Source organism: Carcharodon carcharias, chromosome 11 (assembly GCF_017639515.1).
Source record: "Carcharodon carcharias isolate sCarCar2 chromosome 11, sCarCar2.pri, whole genome shotgun sequence".
Classification (NCBI taxonomy): domain Eukaryota; kingdom Metazoa; phylum Chordata; class Chondrichthyes; order Lamniformes; family Lamnidae; genus Carcharodon; species Carcharodon carcharias.
The window spans coordinates 89503116-89520639 of NC_054477.1; the positions used below are offsets into that span (position 1 = coordinate 89503116).

At 42.4% G+C, this 17524-nt stretch overlaps 1 protein-coding gene across 1 annotated transcript in view; it reads left to right on the forward strand.

The window, feature by feature from the left end:
• Window positions 1-17524, forward strand: part of naalad2 (N-acetylated alpha-linked acidic dipeptidase 2) — a 485356-nt gene that overhangs the window by 165819 nt on the left and 302013 nt on the right. The window contains exons 12-14 of the mRNA XM_041199157.1: window positions 166-229; window positions 2021-2088; window positions 9797-9888. Coding sequence (XP_041055091.1) covers window positions 166-229; window positions 2021-2088; window positions 9797-9888 — 224 coding nt within the window. The remainder of the gene's footprint in view (window positions 1-165; window positions 230-2020; window positions 2089-9796; window positions 9889-17524) is intronic.

Sequence of the window (17524 nt, forward strand, 5' to 3'; positions counted from 1 at the left end):
GCTCATTGAAACTAATTTTAAGTGCTTTTGAAGCATAGCTGTTTGTAATATGAAGCACTAGCTTTAAACTTATCCTTGATTGAGGTAACACAAATGTACATATGAGATAAAGGAATGCACAAGTTACTGCTGGTTTCAATAATGTTTTGATGTTTTTACATTAAGGACAATGCCAAACTACTTCAGGAACGTGGAGTTGCATATATCAATGCAGATTCATCCATAGAAGGTAATGAAGCAACTGGGTAATTTGATTAATTTTTATCAGATTTATTTCTCTGACATCTCTTTCACCTTGAAATAGTGACCAGCTTTTAAAATTTGCCTGTCACTCTTTTTGTATATTCAGTATCTACAATCTGTGTACCAGTCAATCATATGACACACTGCTGGAGATAGTTTGCTGATACGGTGTCTGACATCTTTGTCATGAACCAAAAGTTTGATCGTCGTGCAGGAGCTCCCTCAAGCTTATTATTCCATACAGGAAAACAGAACATAATGTTAAAATCTTGACTGTTTTCACAAAGCCATATCTGAGCAACTAGCTGCTTCCTATTTTATCTATTTTAACTTTTATCACTGGCAACTGGTGCTGTTGTCCGTCCATCTATCTATCTATCTATCCCATATCTATCCATCTATCCCATGTCTGTCTGTCTTGTCTGTTTACCTGTCTGTCTGTCTATCAACAGAACTACAAGAGCTACATTTCTGTAAAAGAACACAAGAGTTGGCATGGATGTGGTTCAACATGTTTCTTGGCCTTTATTGCAAGAGGGATGGAGTATGAAAGTAGCCTTGCTACGACTATCAAGGGCATTGGTGAGACCACACCTGGGGTACTCTGTACAGTTTTGGTCTCTTTACTTAAGGAGGGTTACACTTGCATTGCAGACAGTTCAGAGAAGGTTCACAAGGTTGATACCTGTGATTCAAGGGCTGTTTTATAAGGAAAGGTTGAATCGATTAGGCTATACTCATTGGCGTTTAGAAGAATGAGAAGAGATCTTATTAAAACATAAAGATTCTGAGGGGCTTTGACAGGGTAGATGCTGACAGGATGTTTCCTTTCATGGGGGAATCCAGATCTAGGGAGCACAGTTTCATAATAAGGGGCCTCCCATTTATGACTGAGATGAGGAGGAATTTCTCCTTTTAGTAGGTCGTTAATCTTTGGAATTCACTACCCCAGAGAGAAGTGGAGACTGGACCATTGAATAATAAGATTTAGTTAGACAGGTTGTTGATCTGCAAGGGAGTCAAAAATTATGACGGGTAAGACAAGAAAGTGGAGTTAAGGCCACAACCAGTTCAGCCATGATCCTATTGAATGGTGGGACAGACCCGAGGGGCCAAATGGTCTATGCCTGCTCCTATTTCTTATATTCTCATGTTCTATCAATCCAAAAAGTCTGCTTAGAATATCAGCACTGAAACTTCGCACATTGCATTTATTTTGTGTCAAAGACTATGTCATCATTCAGAATATTGCCTCTAGTACACTAGCGTTCAAGGTTAGCTGTAACAACATAAGTTGTTATAAAACATTATGAAGCATATAGTTGACTGCAGAGAAATCTACAATTTGTTTGTTAGATTACATTAAAAGAGTGAATTAAAATGTTTCTTTGCTCTGAGCAACAGTCTTAGTCATATTTACCTCTGGCTGAGCCTTATACATCAAAACTAAAGGAATCGGCGTATGTAGTTAGTCTTTAGAAATTTTGATAGGATGTTAATTACTGAGCTCTTTTACAGAGCTAATTAAAGAAAAAATTGTGAAGAGTGTTCAAGGGTCACATTCAGACATGGCTTCAGCCTATTTAAAAGGTCTTTGTCCAGTTTTTAAAATTTTACAAATAGCCATGAAGATACCTATATATATTTTATATTAGTATATGAAGTGAGGTCTTAGTTCCCTCACACATCTGAATAATTATGGGCTATTTGTGATTTTTGTAGTTTAACTCTGTTATTTCTCTCCATGTCTTTTTAATCTCCCTCTTCTTTCCCTCAGGTAACTACACGTTGAGAGTTGACTGTAGCCCTTTGCTGTACCAGTTAGTTTATACCTTAACTAAAAAGGTAAGGCAGCTGTTTAACTGCAGGAGCTTCATAACTTACACTAGTGTAATTTGATGTATTTATTGCAGTGAAACAATGGATATCTAAAGTATTTATATTGTAAATGTAAAATACTTTTCCATCTGTCCACTGAAAGGTTAAGGATATGTAGAAGTTGTAGAATATTTATTAAAACTGGATAAAGGAGGTTTGCTGGGTCAGCCATGATGTAACTGTCTTATCTTCACTAGATAGACTACTGTATATATCAATAGATATTTCTTATTTGGTACCATGAGAAAATGGCTTAGAGGAGGAAAATCTTACGTGGAGTTCCACAGTATGGCTAGTTAAGTATGGAATTGGAGCATGGTATGAAGCAAACTCAACAGCTCACTGGCTTACTAAGATATAAAATATGTAAGTGGGGCATCTTGTTGATGCTCCAACATACTACATAGAGAACAGTAGTACATGTGATTATGATTGCATTATCCTTAGCAATTAATATCTGATCTCCAGAAAGCATAAAGCATGATTTCCAGAAAGCGTGAAGCAGAAGTCAATTTTTTTTTTTGAGGAGGAGGAAATTTAAGGCATATGGTGCAAAAGGAAATATAACAATGCGTATAGACATTGGTTAGTAGGTAGGAAACACATAGTTATGGTAAGCAGGTTTAGAGTAGGGTGGAAGTGGCATATCCGAAGGTCAGTGCTGGGCTCACTTTTGTTCTTGGTATAAATAGACAAATTGGACTTGGCACAGGGAGGACAATTTTCAAATTTGCTGACAACACGGAAGAATGGGTTTGACAAATATCAAAGAGGACTGGAAAAGATGATAAACAGGTAGTAATTTCATATGAACATATGAATTAGAAGCAGAAGTAGGCCGCTTGGCCCCTTGAGTCTGCTCCACTATTCAATAAAATCATGGCTGAACTGATTGTAACCTCAACTCCATATTCCTGCCTACCCCCAATTCTTTCACCCCCTTACTTATCAAGAATATGTCTAGCTCTGCCATAATGATATCCAAAGACTCTACTTCCACCACCTTTTGAAAAAGAGAGTTCCAAAGACTCACTACCCTGAGAGAAAAAAATTCTCCTCACCTCTGTCTTAAATTGCTGACCCCTTATTTTTAAACAGTAACCCCTAGTTCTAGATTCTCCCACAAGTGGGAAACATCCTCTCCACATCCATCTTGTCAAGACCCCTCAGGATGTTATAAGGACTCCTTATATATTTCAATCTATACTCCAGCAGATACAAGCCTAGCCTGTCCAACATTTCCTCATTAGGCAACAATCCCATTCCATGGGCTGAGTTTTGTGTGCTGCTGGCAGGTGTGATTCCCATGGGGAGTGTACATAAAATGGGGTGGCCACCCATCCCACCACCTTCCTGCTCACTCCAGAGCTTATACCCATAATACGGGGGCTGGGCGGGCGCTGAAATCGGCAGCCGGCCCACCATATTAAAATAACCAATTAAGGGTCAATTGGGCTTGTTATCAAGTATATTGACCCTAATAATACACTGCCCATGCCATAATACATTTGGTGTGGGCAAGAAGGCAGGAGCAGAAAGCCTGATGGTTAAATGGCGGTAAGGAATGGGGGTTGTTCTTCGATGGCTGCCCTTTGCCAATCGCGGGGCAGCCCCTCTTAGACTGAACCCCCCAAATTGTTCCTACCCAATCTCTTTCTTAATCCCACCCTCTCCTCCCACACTGCCCCAGTATCTAATGCTCCCAAACCCCCCGGCCCAAAACCTCCGATTTACCTGTTCTGAGGCTCCAAGACCTTGGGCTCTTGACTTTATCTGCAGTCCCAGCAGCTGCCCCTGAAGCCTTCCTGGTGCTGCTGGGACTGGTGGAGCTGCCAGCCAATTCGATTGGCCAGCAGCTCCAGAGGGCAGGACTTGTGCCCCCCACTTAGCCCTGGTTAATAATTCACGCAGCACTTTATTAAAAGTCTAATGATGACTATGGAACCATTGTCAATTGTTGTAAAAAAAAACCCATCTGGTTCACTAATGCCCTTTAGGGAAGGAAATCTGTCATCTTTACCTGGTCTGGCCTACATGTGACTCCAGAACTCTTAAATGGCCTCTGAACAAGGCCAATAAATGTTGGCCGACTCAGCGATGCCCACATCCCATGAACGAATAAAAAAGAATGTTCGCTGATGATTGTGCAATGTTTAGCACCATTCACGACTCCTCAGATACTGAAGAAGTCCATGTCCAAATGCAGCAGGACCTGAACAATATCCAGGCTTGGGCTGACAAGTGGCAAGTATCATCTGCGCCATGCAAGTGCCAGGCATTGACCATCTCGAACAAGAGAGAATCCAATCATCGCCCCTTGATGTTCAATGGCATTACCATCACTGAATCCCCCACTATCAACATCCTAGGGTTTACCATTGACCAGAAACTGAACTGGACTAACCATATAAATACTGTGGCTACAAGAACAGGTCAGAGATTAGGAATCATGCAACGAGTAACTCACCTCCTGACTCCCCAAAGCCTGTCCACCATCTAGAAAGCACAAGTCAGGAGTGTGATGGAATACTCCCTACTTGCCTGGATGAGTGCACATCCCACAACACTCAAGAAGCTTGACACTATCCAGGACAAAGTAGCCCGCTTGATTGGCACCACATCCACAAATATTCACTCCCTCCACCACTGACGCACAGTAGCAGCCATGTGTACCATCTACAAGATGCACTGCAGGAATTCACCAAGACTCCTTCGACAGCACCTTCCAAACCACTACCACCTCGACGGATAAGGGCAGCAGATAGATGGGAACACCACCACCTCGAAGTTCCCCTCCAAGTCCCTCACCATCCTGACTTGGAAATATATCGCCGTTTCTTCACTGTTGCTGGGTCAAAACCCTGAAACTCCCTCCTGAACAGCACTGTGACTGCAGCTGTTCAAGAAGGCAGCTCGCCACTGCCTTCTCAAGGGCAACTAGGGATGGGCAATAAATGCTGGCCCAACCAGCGAAGCCCACATCCCATGAATGAATTAAAAAAAAACAATACTCCAGATGTGGTCTCACATCTTGATATTTATCAGGTAACACATTTTTAGAGGAAAACGAGGGATGGGATCGTGCACTGAATGGCAAGATACAGAAGGGTTCGGATGAAGACGTACCTTGGTATTTAAATACATAATTCCTTGAAAGTTTGAGTGCAGGTAAATTAAGCCCAAAAAAGTGTCAACAGCATTTTGCATTTTCTTAAGTGGGGGGGATACAGTATGCGAGTAAAGAAGCATTGTTGAATTTGTACTAAACATTTTGGAATATTGTAAACAGTTTTGGCACCCTATTATGGAGAAGGCAACATAGATTCACTAAGATCATGCCAGGGATGAGAATCTATAGCTGCAAAGAAAGACTTCAATTTCTGGGACCATTTCCACTCCAGCAGGGAAGGCTAGGAGGAGATTTCATAGAATTTTAATAATTTATAAAAGGTTTTGATGGAGTCAATAGGGAAAAGCAATTTCCTTTGTCACTGAATGAAGAGAGAGAAGAGGAGTGATTTGTTTTTATACACAGTGTGTGCCATGGAATGCTTTACCACAAGGAATGACTGAGTCAGAGATCATTGCTTGTTTCAGTGGAATATTGGATGAGAATTTGAAGCACAGGCAGATACGGTGCTGGATGAAACAAACAGGACAGTGGGATTATTTTCGGATTGCTCCAGCAAAGAGCTGGCACATACACAATGACATCCACCTGTATTGTAAACTTGTATGAGCCTATCGAGGAAACATTCTCAGACTACCCATGCAATTTGTAGAATCTGGATTTGCTATAATCTCCACCCAAATTCATTGATTCCTGTTGAGAGAGAATTCTACTAATGGTAGGCACTCTTCAGTAGATTACTGGTGGACACTTTTCATATGTGAACTTTGACACTTGAATTCTGAAAGATGATCAGCATTGGGACACCACTGTCCGGCTTTGTCCTTATTGGACCTGCACACCAATGCAGTTCCAGTAGGAATTACTGGATAGTGATTTATATGAGGTAAAGCAATGACTGATATTAGCACCCCCTTTCACCCTACCTCACTTCACCCCACCCTGGGCCTACTTGAATTATTCAGTTGTACTGTAGTATTATTTACAAAGAGCTAAGAACTACGTGTTTTGTGAATATATAATCCCATGGTGCCAAATTTACTGCGACACTGCTGTCAGGTGCAGTGTAACAATGTACAAGTCTGTCAGCCTACCAGCCACATAGAGAGCAGCAAGAAATACACTCAATGAAGCTCCAGCATTTTGAGTCTAAGGCATGATTATTTCTAACTTACAAGAACCAGAAGACATAGCAGATTCTGAAGTCAACTATAGAGCCCCTAATTATTTGGGAATAATAGTACAGTGACAGTGTTACTGGACCAGTAGTCCTGATACCTGGGCTAATGATCCAGAGACATGAGTTCAAATCCTGCCATGGTAACTGGGGAATTTAAATTTAATTAGATAATTCTGGAATTTAAAAAATGCTAGTATCAGGCAAGCAACCATGAAACTTACCAGATTGTCATAAAAACCCATCTGGTTCACCACTGTCCTTTAGGCTAGGACATATCCCATCCTTACCCAGTCTAACCTATTTCAGACTCCAGACCTACAGCAATCCACTTGACTCTAAATTTCCCCTGAAAGATCTAGCAATCCACTCACTTGTATCAAACAACGGTAAAAAGTTTAAGAAAAATAAATCCTGATGGACCACTCTGCATTGAAATGAACACCGAGCACGACAAAGGCACACCCAGCCTAGTCAACCCTGCAAAGTCCTCCTCACTAATATCTGGGGACTTGTGCTTAAATTTGGAGAGATATCCCACAGATGATTGAAGCAACAGCCTGACGAAGTCATACTCACAGAATCATACCTGACAGCCAATGTCCCAAACTCCTCTATCACCATCTCCAGGGATGTCCTGGTCCACTGGCAGGGACAGATGCACCAGAGGTGGTGGCACAGTCATGGGAGGGAGTTGCCTTGGGACCCCTCAACAATCACTCCAGAAGCCATGAAGTCTTATAGCATCAACAAAAACATGGGCAAGGAAACTTCCTGCTAATTAATACCTATGCTCTCTCTCAGCTGATGAATCAATGCTTCTCCATGTTGAGCACCATTTGGAAGAAGCAAATTGATAGCAAGGGTGGGGAACGTCAATGACCATCATCAAGAGTGACTCGGTAGCACCACTGCTTGAGTCCTGAAGGACATATTCTCCAGCCTAGGCCATGGCAGTAGTGGGAGAACCAACAAGAAGGAAGAAGCTACTTGACCTCATCCTCATCTATCTACCTGTTTCAGGTGCAAGGAACTGAATTCCAAAGATGAGGAGACAGTGACTGCCATTGATATCATGGCAGCATTTCACCAAGTGTGGCATTAAGGAGCCCAAGTAAAATTGAAGTCACTGGGAATTGGGGGATAAATTTGAAGAGGCTGGAGTTGTACCTAGCGCAAAGAAAGATTGTTGTGGTTGTTGGAGGCCAATCATCTCAGCCCCATGACATAGCTGGAGGAGCTCCTCAAGGTAGCGTCCTAGGTGCAAACGCCTTCAGCTGTTTCATCAAAACCTTCCTTCCATCATAAGGTCAGAAGTGCAGATGTTTGCACAGTGTTCAGTTCCTCAGATGATGAAGCAGTCTTTGCTCAAATGCAACAAGACCAACAGCACTCAAGAAGCTAGACACCATCTAATTCAAAGCAACACACATGATCAGCACCCTACCCTTGAGTATTCACTCCCTTCACCACCAGCATACCGTGGCTGCAGTATTTACTATCTACAGTAACACCCAGGCTTCTATGACAGCACCTTATCTTTTATCAAACGCTTATCTTTTACCACCTGGAAGAACAAGAGCAGCAGGTGGATGGGAAAACCACTACCTGCCACACGCCATTCTGATTTGGAACTATATTGTCATTCCTTCATCATTGTTAAGTCAAAATCCTAATAGCACCATGCATGGGCACCACATGCGCTGTAGCGGTTCAAGAAGATGACTCACCACCACCTTCTCAAGGATAATCAGGGATGAGCAGTAAATGCAGCAATGCCCACATCCCATGAATGAATAAAATAGTCCAGCTGATGTCACTTAACTCCTTAATTGCATATGGTTTTCTCATTGATGCTTGAATTACATTTGGCATTATATTCTAAAGCTTTTCATCATTTTATTGCATATAACCACACTGGAGTTAAATAGTTGCAGTAACATTCATAGCACATGTTCTAAAATAGGTGAGGTGAAATGCACCCTTATCTCACATTGGCTAGTAAAGAATGGCTGCCTGTGTCAGTTGGACAAAATCTTGAAGTGCATTCTCTTAATCAATTTTCTGTGCAACAAGAACTAATTTGCATCCAAAATCCAGCAACATGCACATGCTAATGCTTAAATTTGGCCACTGCTTTATTGTGAGCTAACGTTGAATGATACTGAGAGTTTGAAATGTGAGCATTTTCCATTCACTATCTCAAATATCAAATCTGATTCACTCTAAATAAAATCCAAATCCTTTAAATATCAATGGTGGTGCCTAGTTTTAGATTATGATCAACTTTATGTTTTGTGTGCTTAAAAGGTAGGCTTTTTTGTGTAGAATAATCCCCTTCATCAAAAAAATGTTCTGTGCAGATGATTCATTATAAAATTATGACGTTTATCTAATTATCCTTGATAGCGCAGCTCATAAAAGAAAGTGGAAAACTTGCCAACCGTTTGAATTTAAAGTGGATGATCCAGATTGAAGGGCCCTTATTCAAATTGTAGCAACTGTTTCATCTAAACACTAAGAATGTGTTTTCATTTTTTTTTCAAATAGCATTTATATTAAAACATTCCTGAATTATGCCATCTGCTGTGCTTAATTTGTCACTGTTTAACCTTTATCTTTAATAGAGCTGATTCATAGTTTATAGCTTAGGTCATATGGTCAAAAGTGTACTTACTTTTATATTATCTGACGACTAGGTAAATTTGAAGAGGCTTGTGTTAGTTCAATAAGCTATTATAATAGGAGCTTCTGTTTAACCTCTAGGCAATATACTCTGCTAGTTATACTATACATATAAGGTCACATTCTAATAAAGTCACATTCCAATTTATAGCGAACTGATTTTTAAAGGTTTGATCATTGGTACCAAGCATAAGATAAATATTTTATTAAAGCCTAAGAGTTAACCAGGATCTTTCGACCTAGAATAGCTCCCATCCCCAAAGATTGGGGGAAATATCTTGCTGATCTCCAGTGCCATAGGACTAAAATGTTCTGTCATTAGAGTTATTTTTATTCTTTCACAGGATATGGGTGTTGCTGGCTAGGCCAGCATTTATTGCTAATCCCTAATTGCCGATGAGAAAGTGGTGATGAACCACCTTCTTGAGCTGCTGCAGTCCATGTGGTGTAGGTACACTCACAGTGCTGTTTGGGAGGGAGTTTCAGGATTTTGACCCAGTAACAGTGAAGGAACGGTGACGTATTTCCAAGTCAGGATGGTGTGTGGCTTGGAGAGAAAATAAACATTTATTTTAACAATGGGTTTTACAAACATTGACATTTATGGATTGGTATGTTGTAGCCAAAGTAGGTTAACAGTAAAATGTGAAAATTATGATTTGATTGTTTTTGCCCCCTTTCAGATCCCCAGCCCTGATGATGGTTATGAGGGGAAATCCCTTTACCAGAGTTGGTATGATAAAGATCCGTGGACAGGGTACAAGGAAGCTCCCAGGTCAGCCAAAAATAAATGTTTGTTTTCTCCCCCACCTCTTCAGCCATTATAAAGGTTAGCAGAGAAAAGTTGTGGATGCTGAGAATAGTGCAAATTTAGCAAGACGTGCATTGTGCTAACATCACACAGCCCTTTTGGCAGAACTGCCTCACAGGCTAGTCAAAAAACAGCCTGATATAGTTACATTCACAGAATCATATCTTACAGATCATGTCTCAGACACCACCATCACCACCCCTGTCCCACCGGCAGACCTGGCAGCACAGTGGTCCTGGGAGGCCTCAACATTGACTCTGGCTCGCATGGAGTCTTATGGCATCAGGTCAAACATGGGTAAGGAAACCTATGGCTAATTACCACGTACCGCCCGCTCCCCCGCTCAGCTGATGAATCAGTGCTGCTCCATGTTGAACACCACTTGGAGGAAGGGCACAGAATGTACTCTGCATGGAGGACTTCAATGTCTATCACAAAGAGTGGCTCGGTAGCACCACCACAGATTGAATCCTAAAAGATATAACTGCTAGACTGGGTCTGTGGCAGGTGATGAGGGAACAAACAAGAGGGAAAAATATATTTGACCTCATCCTCACCTGTCTGCTGCAGATGCATCTGTCATGACAGTATCGGTAGGAGGGACCACCGCACAGTCCTTGTGGAGACAAAATCCTGTCTCCACACTGAGGATACACTCCATCATGTTGTGTGACACTACCACTGTGCTAAGTGGGATAGATTTCAAACAGATCTAACAACTCAAGACTGGGCATCCATGAGGTGCTGTGGGCCATCAGCAGCAGCAGAATTGTATTCAACCACAATCTGTAATCTCATGGCCCTGCATATTCCCCACTCTACCATTACCACCAAGCCAGGGATCAACCCTGGTTCAAAGAAGAGTGCAGGAGGGCATGCCAGGAGCAGCAGCAGGCATACCTAAAAATGGGGTGTCAACCTGGCGAATCTACAACATAGGACTATTTGTGTGCCAAACAGCATAAGCAGCAAGCGCTAGACAGAGCTAAGTGATCCCACCAGATCAGATCTAAGCTCAGCAGTCCTGCCACATCCAGTTATGAATGATGGTGGAAATTCAACAACTCACTGGAGGAGGAGGCTCCACAAATATCCCTATCCCCAATGATGGAGAAACCCAGCACATCAGTTCAAAAGATAAGGCTGAAGCATTTGGTACAATCTTCAGCCAGAAGTGCCAAGTGGATGATACATCTTGGCCTCCTCCGGAGGTCCCCAGCATCACAGATGCCAGTCTCCAGCCAATTTGAGTCACTGCATGTAATATCAAGAAACATCTGAAGGCACTGGATACTGCAAAGTTGATTTTGCCCTGACAATATTCCGGCAATAGTACTGAAGACTTGTGCTCCAGAACTTGCCACAATTCTAGCCAAGCTGTTCCAGCTACAACACTGACATCTACCTGGTAATGCGGAAAATTGCCCAGGTACTCTTGTACAGAAAGAGCTGGACAAGTCTAGCCCGGCCAATTACTGACTCATCAATCTACTCGATCATCAGTAAAGTATTGGAAGGGGTCATCAATAGTGCTATCAAGCAGCACTTGCTTAGCAATAACCTGCTCATTGATGCTCAATTTGGGTTCTGCCAGGGCCACTCAGCTTCTGACCTCATTACAGCCTTGGTTCAAACATGGACAAAAGTGCAGAACTCCAGAGTTGAAGTGAGAGTGACCGCCCTTGACATCAAGGCAGCATTTGACTGAGTGTGGCATCAGGGAGCCCTGGCAAAACTGGAGTCAATGGGAATCAGGGGAAAACTCTCCACTGGCTGGAATCATACCTAGCACAAAGGAAGATGGTTGTGGTTGTTTGAGGTCAATCATCTCAGTTCTAGGACATCACTGCAGGAGTTCATCAGGGTAGTGTCCTTGGTCCAACCATCTCCATCCAGCTGCTTCATCAGTGACCTATTTTCAATCATAAGGTCAGAAGTGGGGATGTTCCCTGATGATTGCACAATGTTCAGCACCATTCGCTACTCTACAGATACTGAAGCAGTCCATGTCTAACTGCAGCAAGACCTGGACAATATCCAGGTTTGGCTGGCAAGCCGCAAGTAACATACACATCATAAGTGCCAGGCAATTACCATCTCCTGCAAGAGAGAATCCAACCACCACCCCTTGACATTCAATGGCATTACCATCACTGAATCCCCCACTATCAATATCTTGGGGGTTACCATTGACCAGAAACTGAACTGGACTAGCCATATAAATACCATGGCTACAAGAGGGGTCATAGGCTAGGAATCCTGCGACAAGTAACTCACCTCCTGGCTCCCCAAAGCCTGTCCACCATCTACAAGGCACAAGTTAGGGGTGTGATGGAATACTCCACACTTACCTGGATGTGTGCAGCTTCAAAAACACTCAAGAAATTTGACACCATCCAGGACAAAGTAGCCCACTTGATTGGCACACCTTCCACTAACATTCATCCCCTCCATCACCAATGAACAGGAGCAGCAGTGTGTACCATCTACACGATACACTGCAGGAACTCACCAAGCTTCCTTAGGCCTTCCAAACCCACAACCATTAGAAGGACAAGGAAAGCAGACACATGGGAAAACCACCATCTCGAAGTTCCCCTCCAAGTCACTCACCATCCTGACTTGGAAATATATCGCTGTTCCTTCATTGTCGCTGGGTCAAAATCCTTGAACTCCCTCCCTAACAGCACTGGGTGTAGCTACACCACATGGACTGCAGCGGCTCAAGAAGGCAGCTCACCATCACCACCTCAAGGGCAATTAAGGATAATAAATGCTGGCTTAACCAGCGTTGCCCTCATCCTATAAATGAATAAATAAAACCTCTAGTTATTTTGCCAATCACCTTAAATCTATGTCTTTCTGCCACGAGAAACAATTTCTCCTTCTTATCAAAACCCATCATGATTTTGAATACCTCTATCAAATCTCCTCTTGACTTTCTCTGCTCAAAGGAGAACGCACCCAGCTTCTTCAATCTCTCCCCATAACTGGAGTTCCACATCCCTAGTACTATTCTAGTAAATCTCCTCTGGACCCTCCCTAAGGCCTTGACATCCTTCCTAAAATGTGGTGCCCAAATTTAGACACAATATTTCTCCTGGGATGTAACTAGTACTTTATATAGGTTTATGTACTTTTGTGCCATATGCCTCTATGAAAGAGACCAAGAATCCCATATGGTCTTTGTACAGTATTCTCAAAGATTTGTGTACATACATCCACAGGACTATCAGTTCTTGCACCCCTTTAAAATTGTATCATTTAAATTAGCTTGCCTTTCCTCATCCTTCCTACCAAAACATATCATCTCTCACTTTTCTGCATTAAAATTAAGCTGCCATGTGCCTGCGCCTTTCACCAGTTTGTCTGCATCCTCTGGAGTATGTTGCTATCCTCATTATTCACTATATCACTAAGTTTCATGTTATCTGCAAACTTTTAAATTACATCCCGTCAGTCTGAAAAACAATCATTCACAAGACTGCTCTGCATTCTGTTTCTTAAGCTCATCTTGTATCCACACTCCCGTTATCTTTTTAATCGACATTCACTTTGCTAACTAGTTAATCATGTGGTGGTTTGTCAAATGCCTTGTGAAGTCCATACACACATCAGCCACGTTACAGTGCCTACCAAACCCACGACCACTACCACCTAGAAAGACAAGGGCAGCAGATAGATGGGCACATCACTGCTTGGAAGTTCCCCTCCAAGTTACTCGCCATCCTGATTTGGAAATATATCGCCGTTCCTTCACTGTCGCTGGGTCAAAATCCTGGAACTCCCTTCCTAACAGCACTGTGCATGTACCTACACCACATGGACTGCAGCAGTTCAAGAAGACAGCTCACCACCACCTTTTTAAAGAGAACTAGGGATAGGCAATAAATGCTGGCCCGGCTAGCGAAGCCCACACCCCGTGAATGAATTAAAAAAGACTCTCATCAATCCTTCCATTACTTCATCAAGAAACTCAACCAAGCTAGTCAAGCTGACTGGCTTATAATTGTTGAGTTTCTTTCTCTCCTGTTTTTTTAAACTGGCATCTAACATTGGCAATCCTCCAGTCCTCTGACACCTCTCCCGCACTCAAAGAGGATTGGAAAATTTTGCGCGGAAGGGACGGGATTTAGTGCCCCCCCCCCCGGGAGCAGTCTGGGGGTTGTGCTGTATAATTGTGTGGTAAGGTGCTGGTGGAAAGCCCATTTCCTTCCCAACTCCCCTCTCTTCCATTGATTAAGTCAGCGTTAGGTAAAGTTGAAGTCGGTCTTCTCGTCCCTAGGCCTTTTGTGGCTTAAAATGACCAAAAAATGGCCATTTAAGGAGCTCACTCTGCCATCCCTGGTATTCTACCAGTGTCAGTAGGGGTTGCAAAGGGGCTCCACACCATGTGGGGAGGTCGCAAGGTATACATTGGCAGGTTTGGGGGAGTTATAGGCCCTCCTAATTGGAGACCCAGTACCCCATGGAGAATTCCGCTCACCGTAAGGCCCCCTTCCCTCAACATCAACATCACTCCCTCACCAGAGCCTGCGTCACTGGTCTCGGCAAGCCCACCTTACTGTTGTCTCTTCTGTGGCCTTCATTTTGCTCCTGCTCCGGGGCCTTTTGCCTGTGGTGGAGCTGTCGGGGCCAAATAGCTGATTGTCCTCTGATTGGCCAAAAGCTGTTGGAAGTCGGCTCCTCACCTCTAAAGGTATTGTAATCCCAACAGCAAATAATTGCCTGATAGGCATTTATTCCCGTTGGTGCTTCTTGAAGTGGCTGAAGCAGGTTTGCCACCAGTGGGGCCATTAAATTCATCCTTAGTAACCCAGATGCATCTCATTGAATTGACTTCGAAGTTTACAAACCTTTTAAGAACGTCCTCTATCTAGTTTTATCCTATTGAATATTACAACTGTCTCTCCCTTTACTGTTGCATTTGCAGCATCCTCTTCCTATGATACAGCTGATGGTAAATGCTGAGTTCAAATCCCAGAGGGAAACTTGAAATGACTGTCATAACCAATTTTTGCAATTTGTATGTTTAGCGATGCAGGCTTTGAATTCAGTTATAATAAGACCACCGAGTCTCAAGACGTTTTTATAAAATTAAATTAAACATTTATTAATTAAAAGATTGTAAGCACATGCATATGTCTACAAATTACTATGATAATAACTTCTAAAAAGTTCCCCTAATTAATCTGACTCTCAGTTACACCTCCGTTAAGGCAACAGTAAAACACATAGATTTAAACAGACCCAGGCAAAGAACACTCTGGACAGTTGAAGTCAAAATGAGTTTCTTTCAGTTCTGGGTCCTTGCAGATACAGCTTGAGGCTTACAGGCTGGGGGCTTTAAATCTTAGAATCCCTCCTCTTCCTTTATACATATTTTCCTCTTTGAATGCAAATTCTCATTGTATCACCAGGTTTTTTGAAACTTTACCTCTTCTTTCAATAAAATCCTTTCACAACATCAATTTTATTAGTAAGTTTTGGAAAAAGTAAACACATTGTTTGGCTTCTTCTGGCTAGGTAAAATATTTCATGCATTCTTTTGAATGATTTATTTAAAAATGCAAATTTCCTCCTTTATACTTCACCTAGTAACTTCCCTACATTTTCCTAATTAACATTTCAAACCTACTTCTCTTCTATACATCAAAGCCGCTAGACCAACTGGCTTTAATCCAATTAAGACACAGACACATGCACACTGCACACACATGGGCACAGACACCACTAGAACTCTATTTTAAAATAATTTCCAATAACATTATAGACATTATTACGTCATCTTGATGCTCTTTTCTATTGAAGACAGATGCAAAGTACTCATTTAGTATTCAGCCATGCCCCCTGTCTCCAAAAGAATATTTCCATTTTTGTCCCTTCCTTTGACTATCTTTTAACTACTATTGTGGTTATCAAAGACTTTTGGTTCTTTTGCATGTTAGCCGCTAATCAATTCCCATAATCTCTCTTTGTCCCTCTTAATCTCTTTTTTAGATCTCTCCTTTCTATATTCAGCTTAGTTCTCTATTGTATTATAATACTCACATTTGGCATAAGCTTCCTTTTTCTCTCTGATATTAACCTTCTTACTTTAGTCATCCTGAGAGCTCTGGTTGCTCTTCCTTTCTCCCCTGAAGTGAATGTGTCCGCTCTGAAATGAACTATCTTCAACTTTGAAGGCCCCCCCCCACCGCATTGTATATTAGTTTTAGGAGCAGGGTGATATCATTTGGCCCGTCAATCCTGTTCTGCCATTCAATAAGATCATGACTGATTGGCAGCCTGACTCCTATAGCAGCCTTTGCCTCATCTCCCTGAATACCTTGAGCTATCAAAAATCTATCAATCACAGTTTTCAAACCAACAATTGATACAGATTTTTTTGTGGTTTTTTTCCAATAATTTATATAGATTTTTCTTTTCCCACCTATTTCCATTATTTTTAAATCTTTTATGCTCCCCCACCCCCACTAGAGCTATACCTTGAGTGCCCTACCATCCATTCTTAATTAGCACATTTGTTTAGATAATATCACCAACTTCAACACCTCTGTGTTCTTTTGTCTGTGACATCTTTTGATGATCTGCTCCTATCTTAATACCACCCCCCCTCCTTAAACCAGCTTATATTTCCCTCTCCTTGTAAAGAAAGATCAGTTCTGTTGAAGGGTCATGAGGACTCGAAACGTCAACTCTTTTCTTCTCCGCCGATGCTGCCAGACCTGCTGAGTTTTTCCAGGTAATTCTGTTTTTGTTTTGGATTTCCAGCATCCGCAGTTTTTTGTTTTTATCTCTGTGTTTAATTGACTGCCACTGCTCTTCAAGAAATGCCTACCTTGGTGAAGTTCTGTTCATCTCTGTGACAAGATTTCCGTATCTCTCTTTTGCCTTGTTCACCTTCCTTGCTTTCCATTTCTCTCCTGGTGTTTGACAAGGTGTTTACTAAAACCCGCTTTCACAGCCATATCTCCTTTCTGAGTGACTGTCTCCGTCTCTGACTTACCCCACGTGGATTTCAACTGAAATTCCACCCCTCATGTTTCGAACTCACCCAGGATTACAGGTATCTCTGGGACTTAAAACGTTTCTTGGACTGCTGTTCCCGTCACATTCTGAGATCCACACTCAGTGCCATGTGCCGCCATATGAACACACTCGACCTCTCCCTCCAGGAGCACCGCCGTACCCTTTTTCAAAGCTGTGCGTGCCCCCAGTTTCATTTTATTCTTCGTCTCATCCGACGCCTCAACAAGAAACTTTTTCTCTTTCTCTCAAGTGCTAAACTCCAGCAACTCATCGACACCAACACCCATCTAGGACCCTCCACCCCTGCCTGTCCCTCTGTCCCCACCCCGTCTTCCAATCCCAGCCCCAGCCGTGTATTCACTATACCCCCTGACCTTCCCCTCTCCGACGCTGACCGTTCAGTGCTTACCAAAGGACTTAGTTTCATACCCGTACACCCTTATCTCAATGAATTTCGGGCTCGGCACGGCTGAACTCTTCTTCCTCCATCTTTGTCTCCGGGCTCACTTCTTTGGGCAGGAGTCCTCCCCCCCTTCAATGGATCCTTTTACCCACCTCCAATATTCTC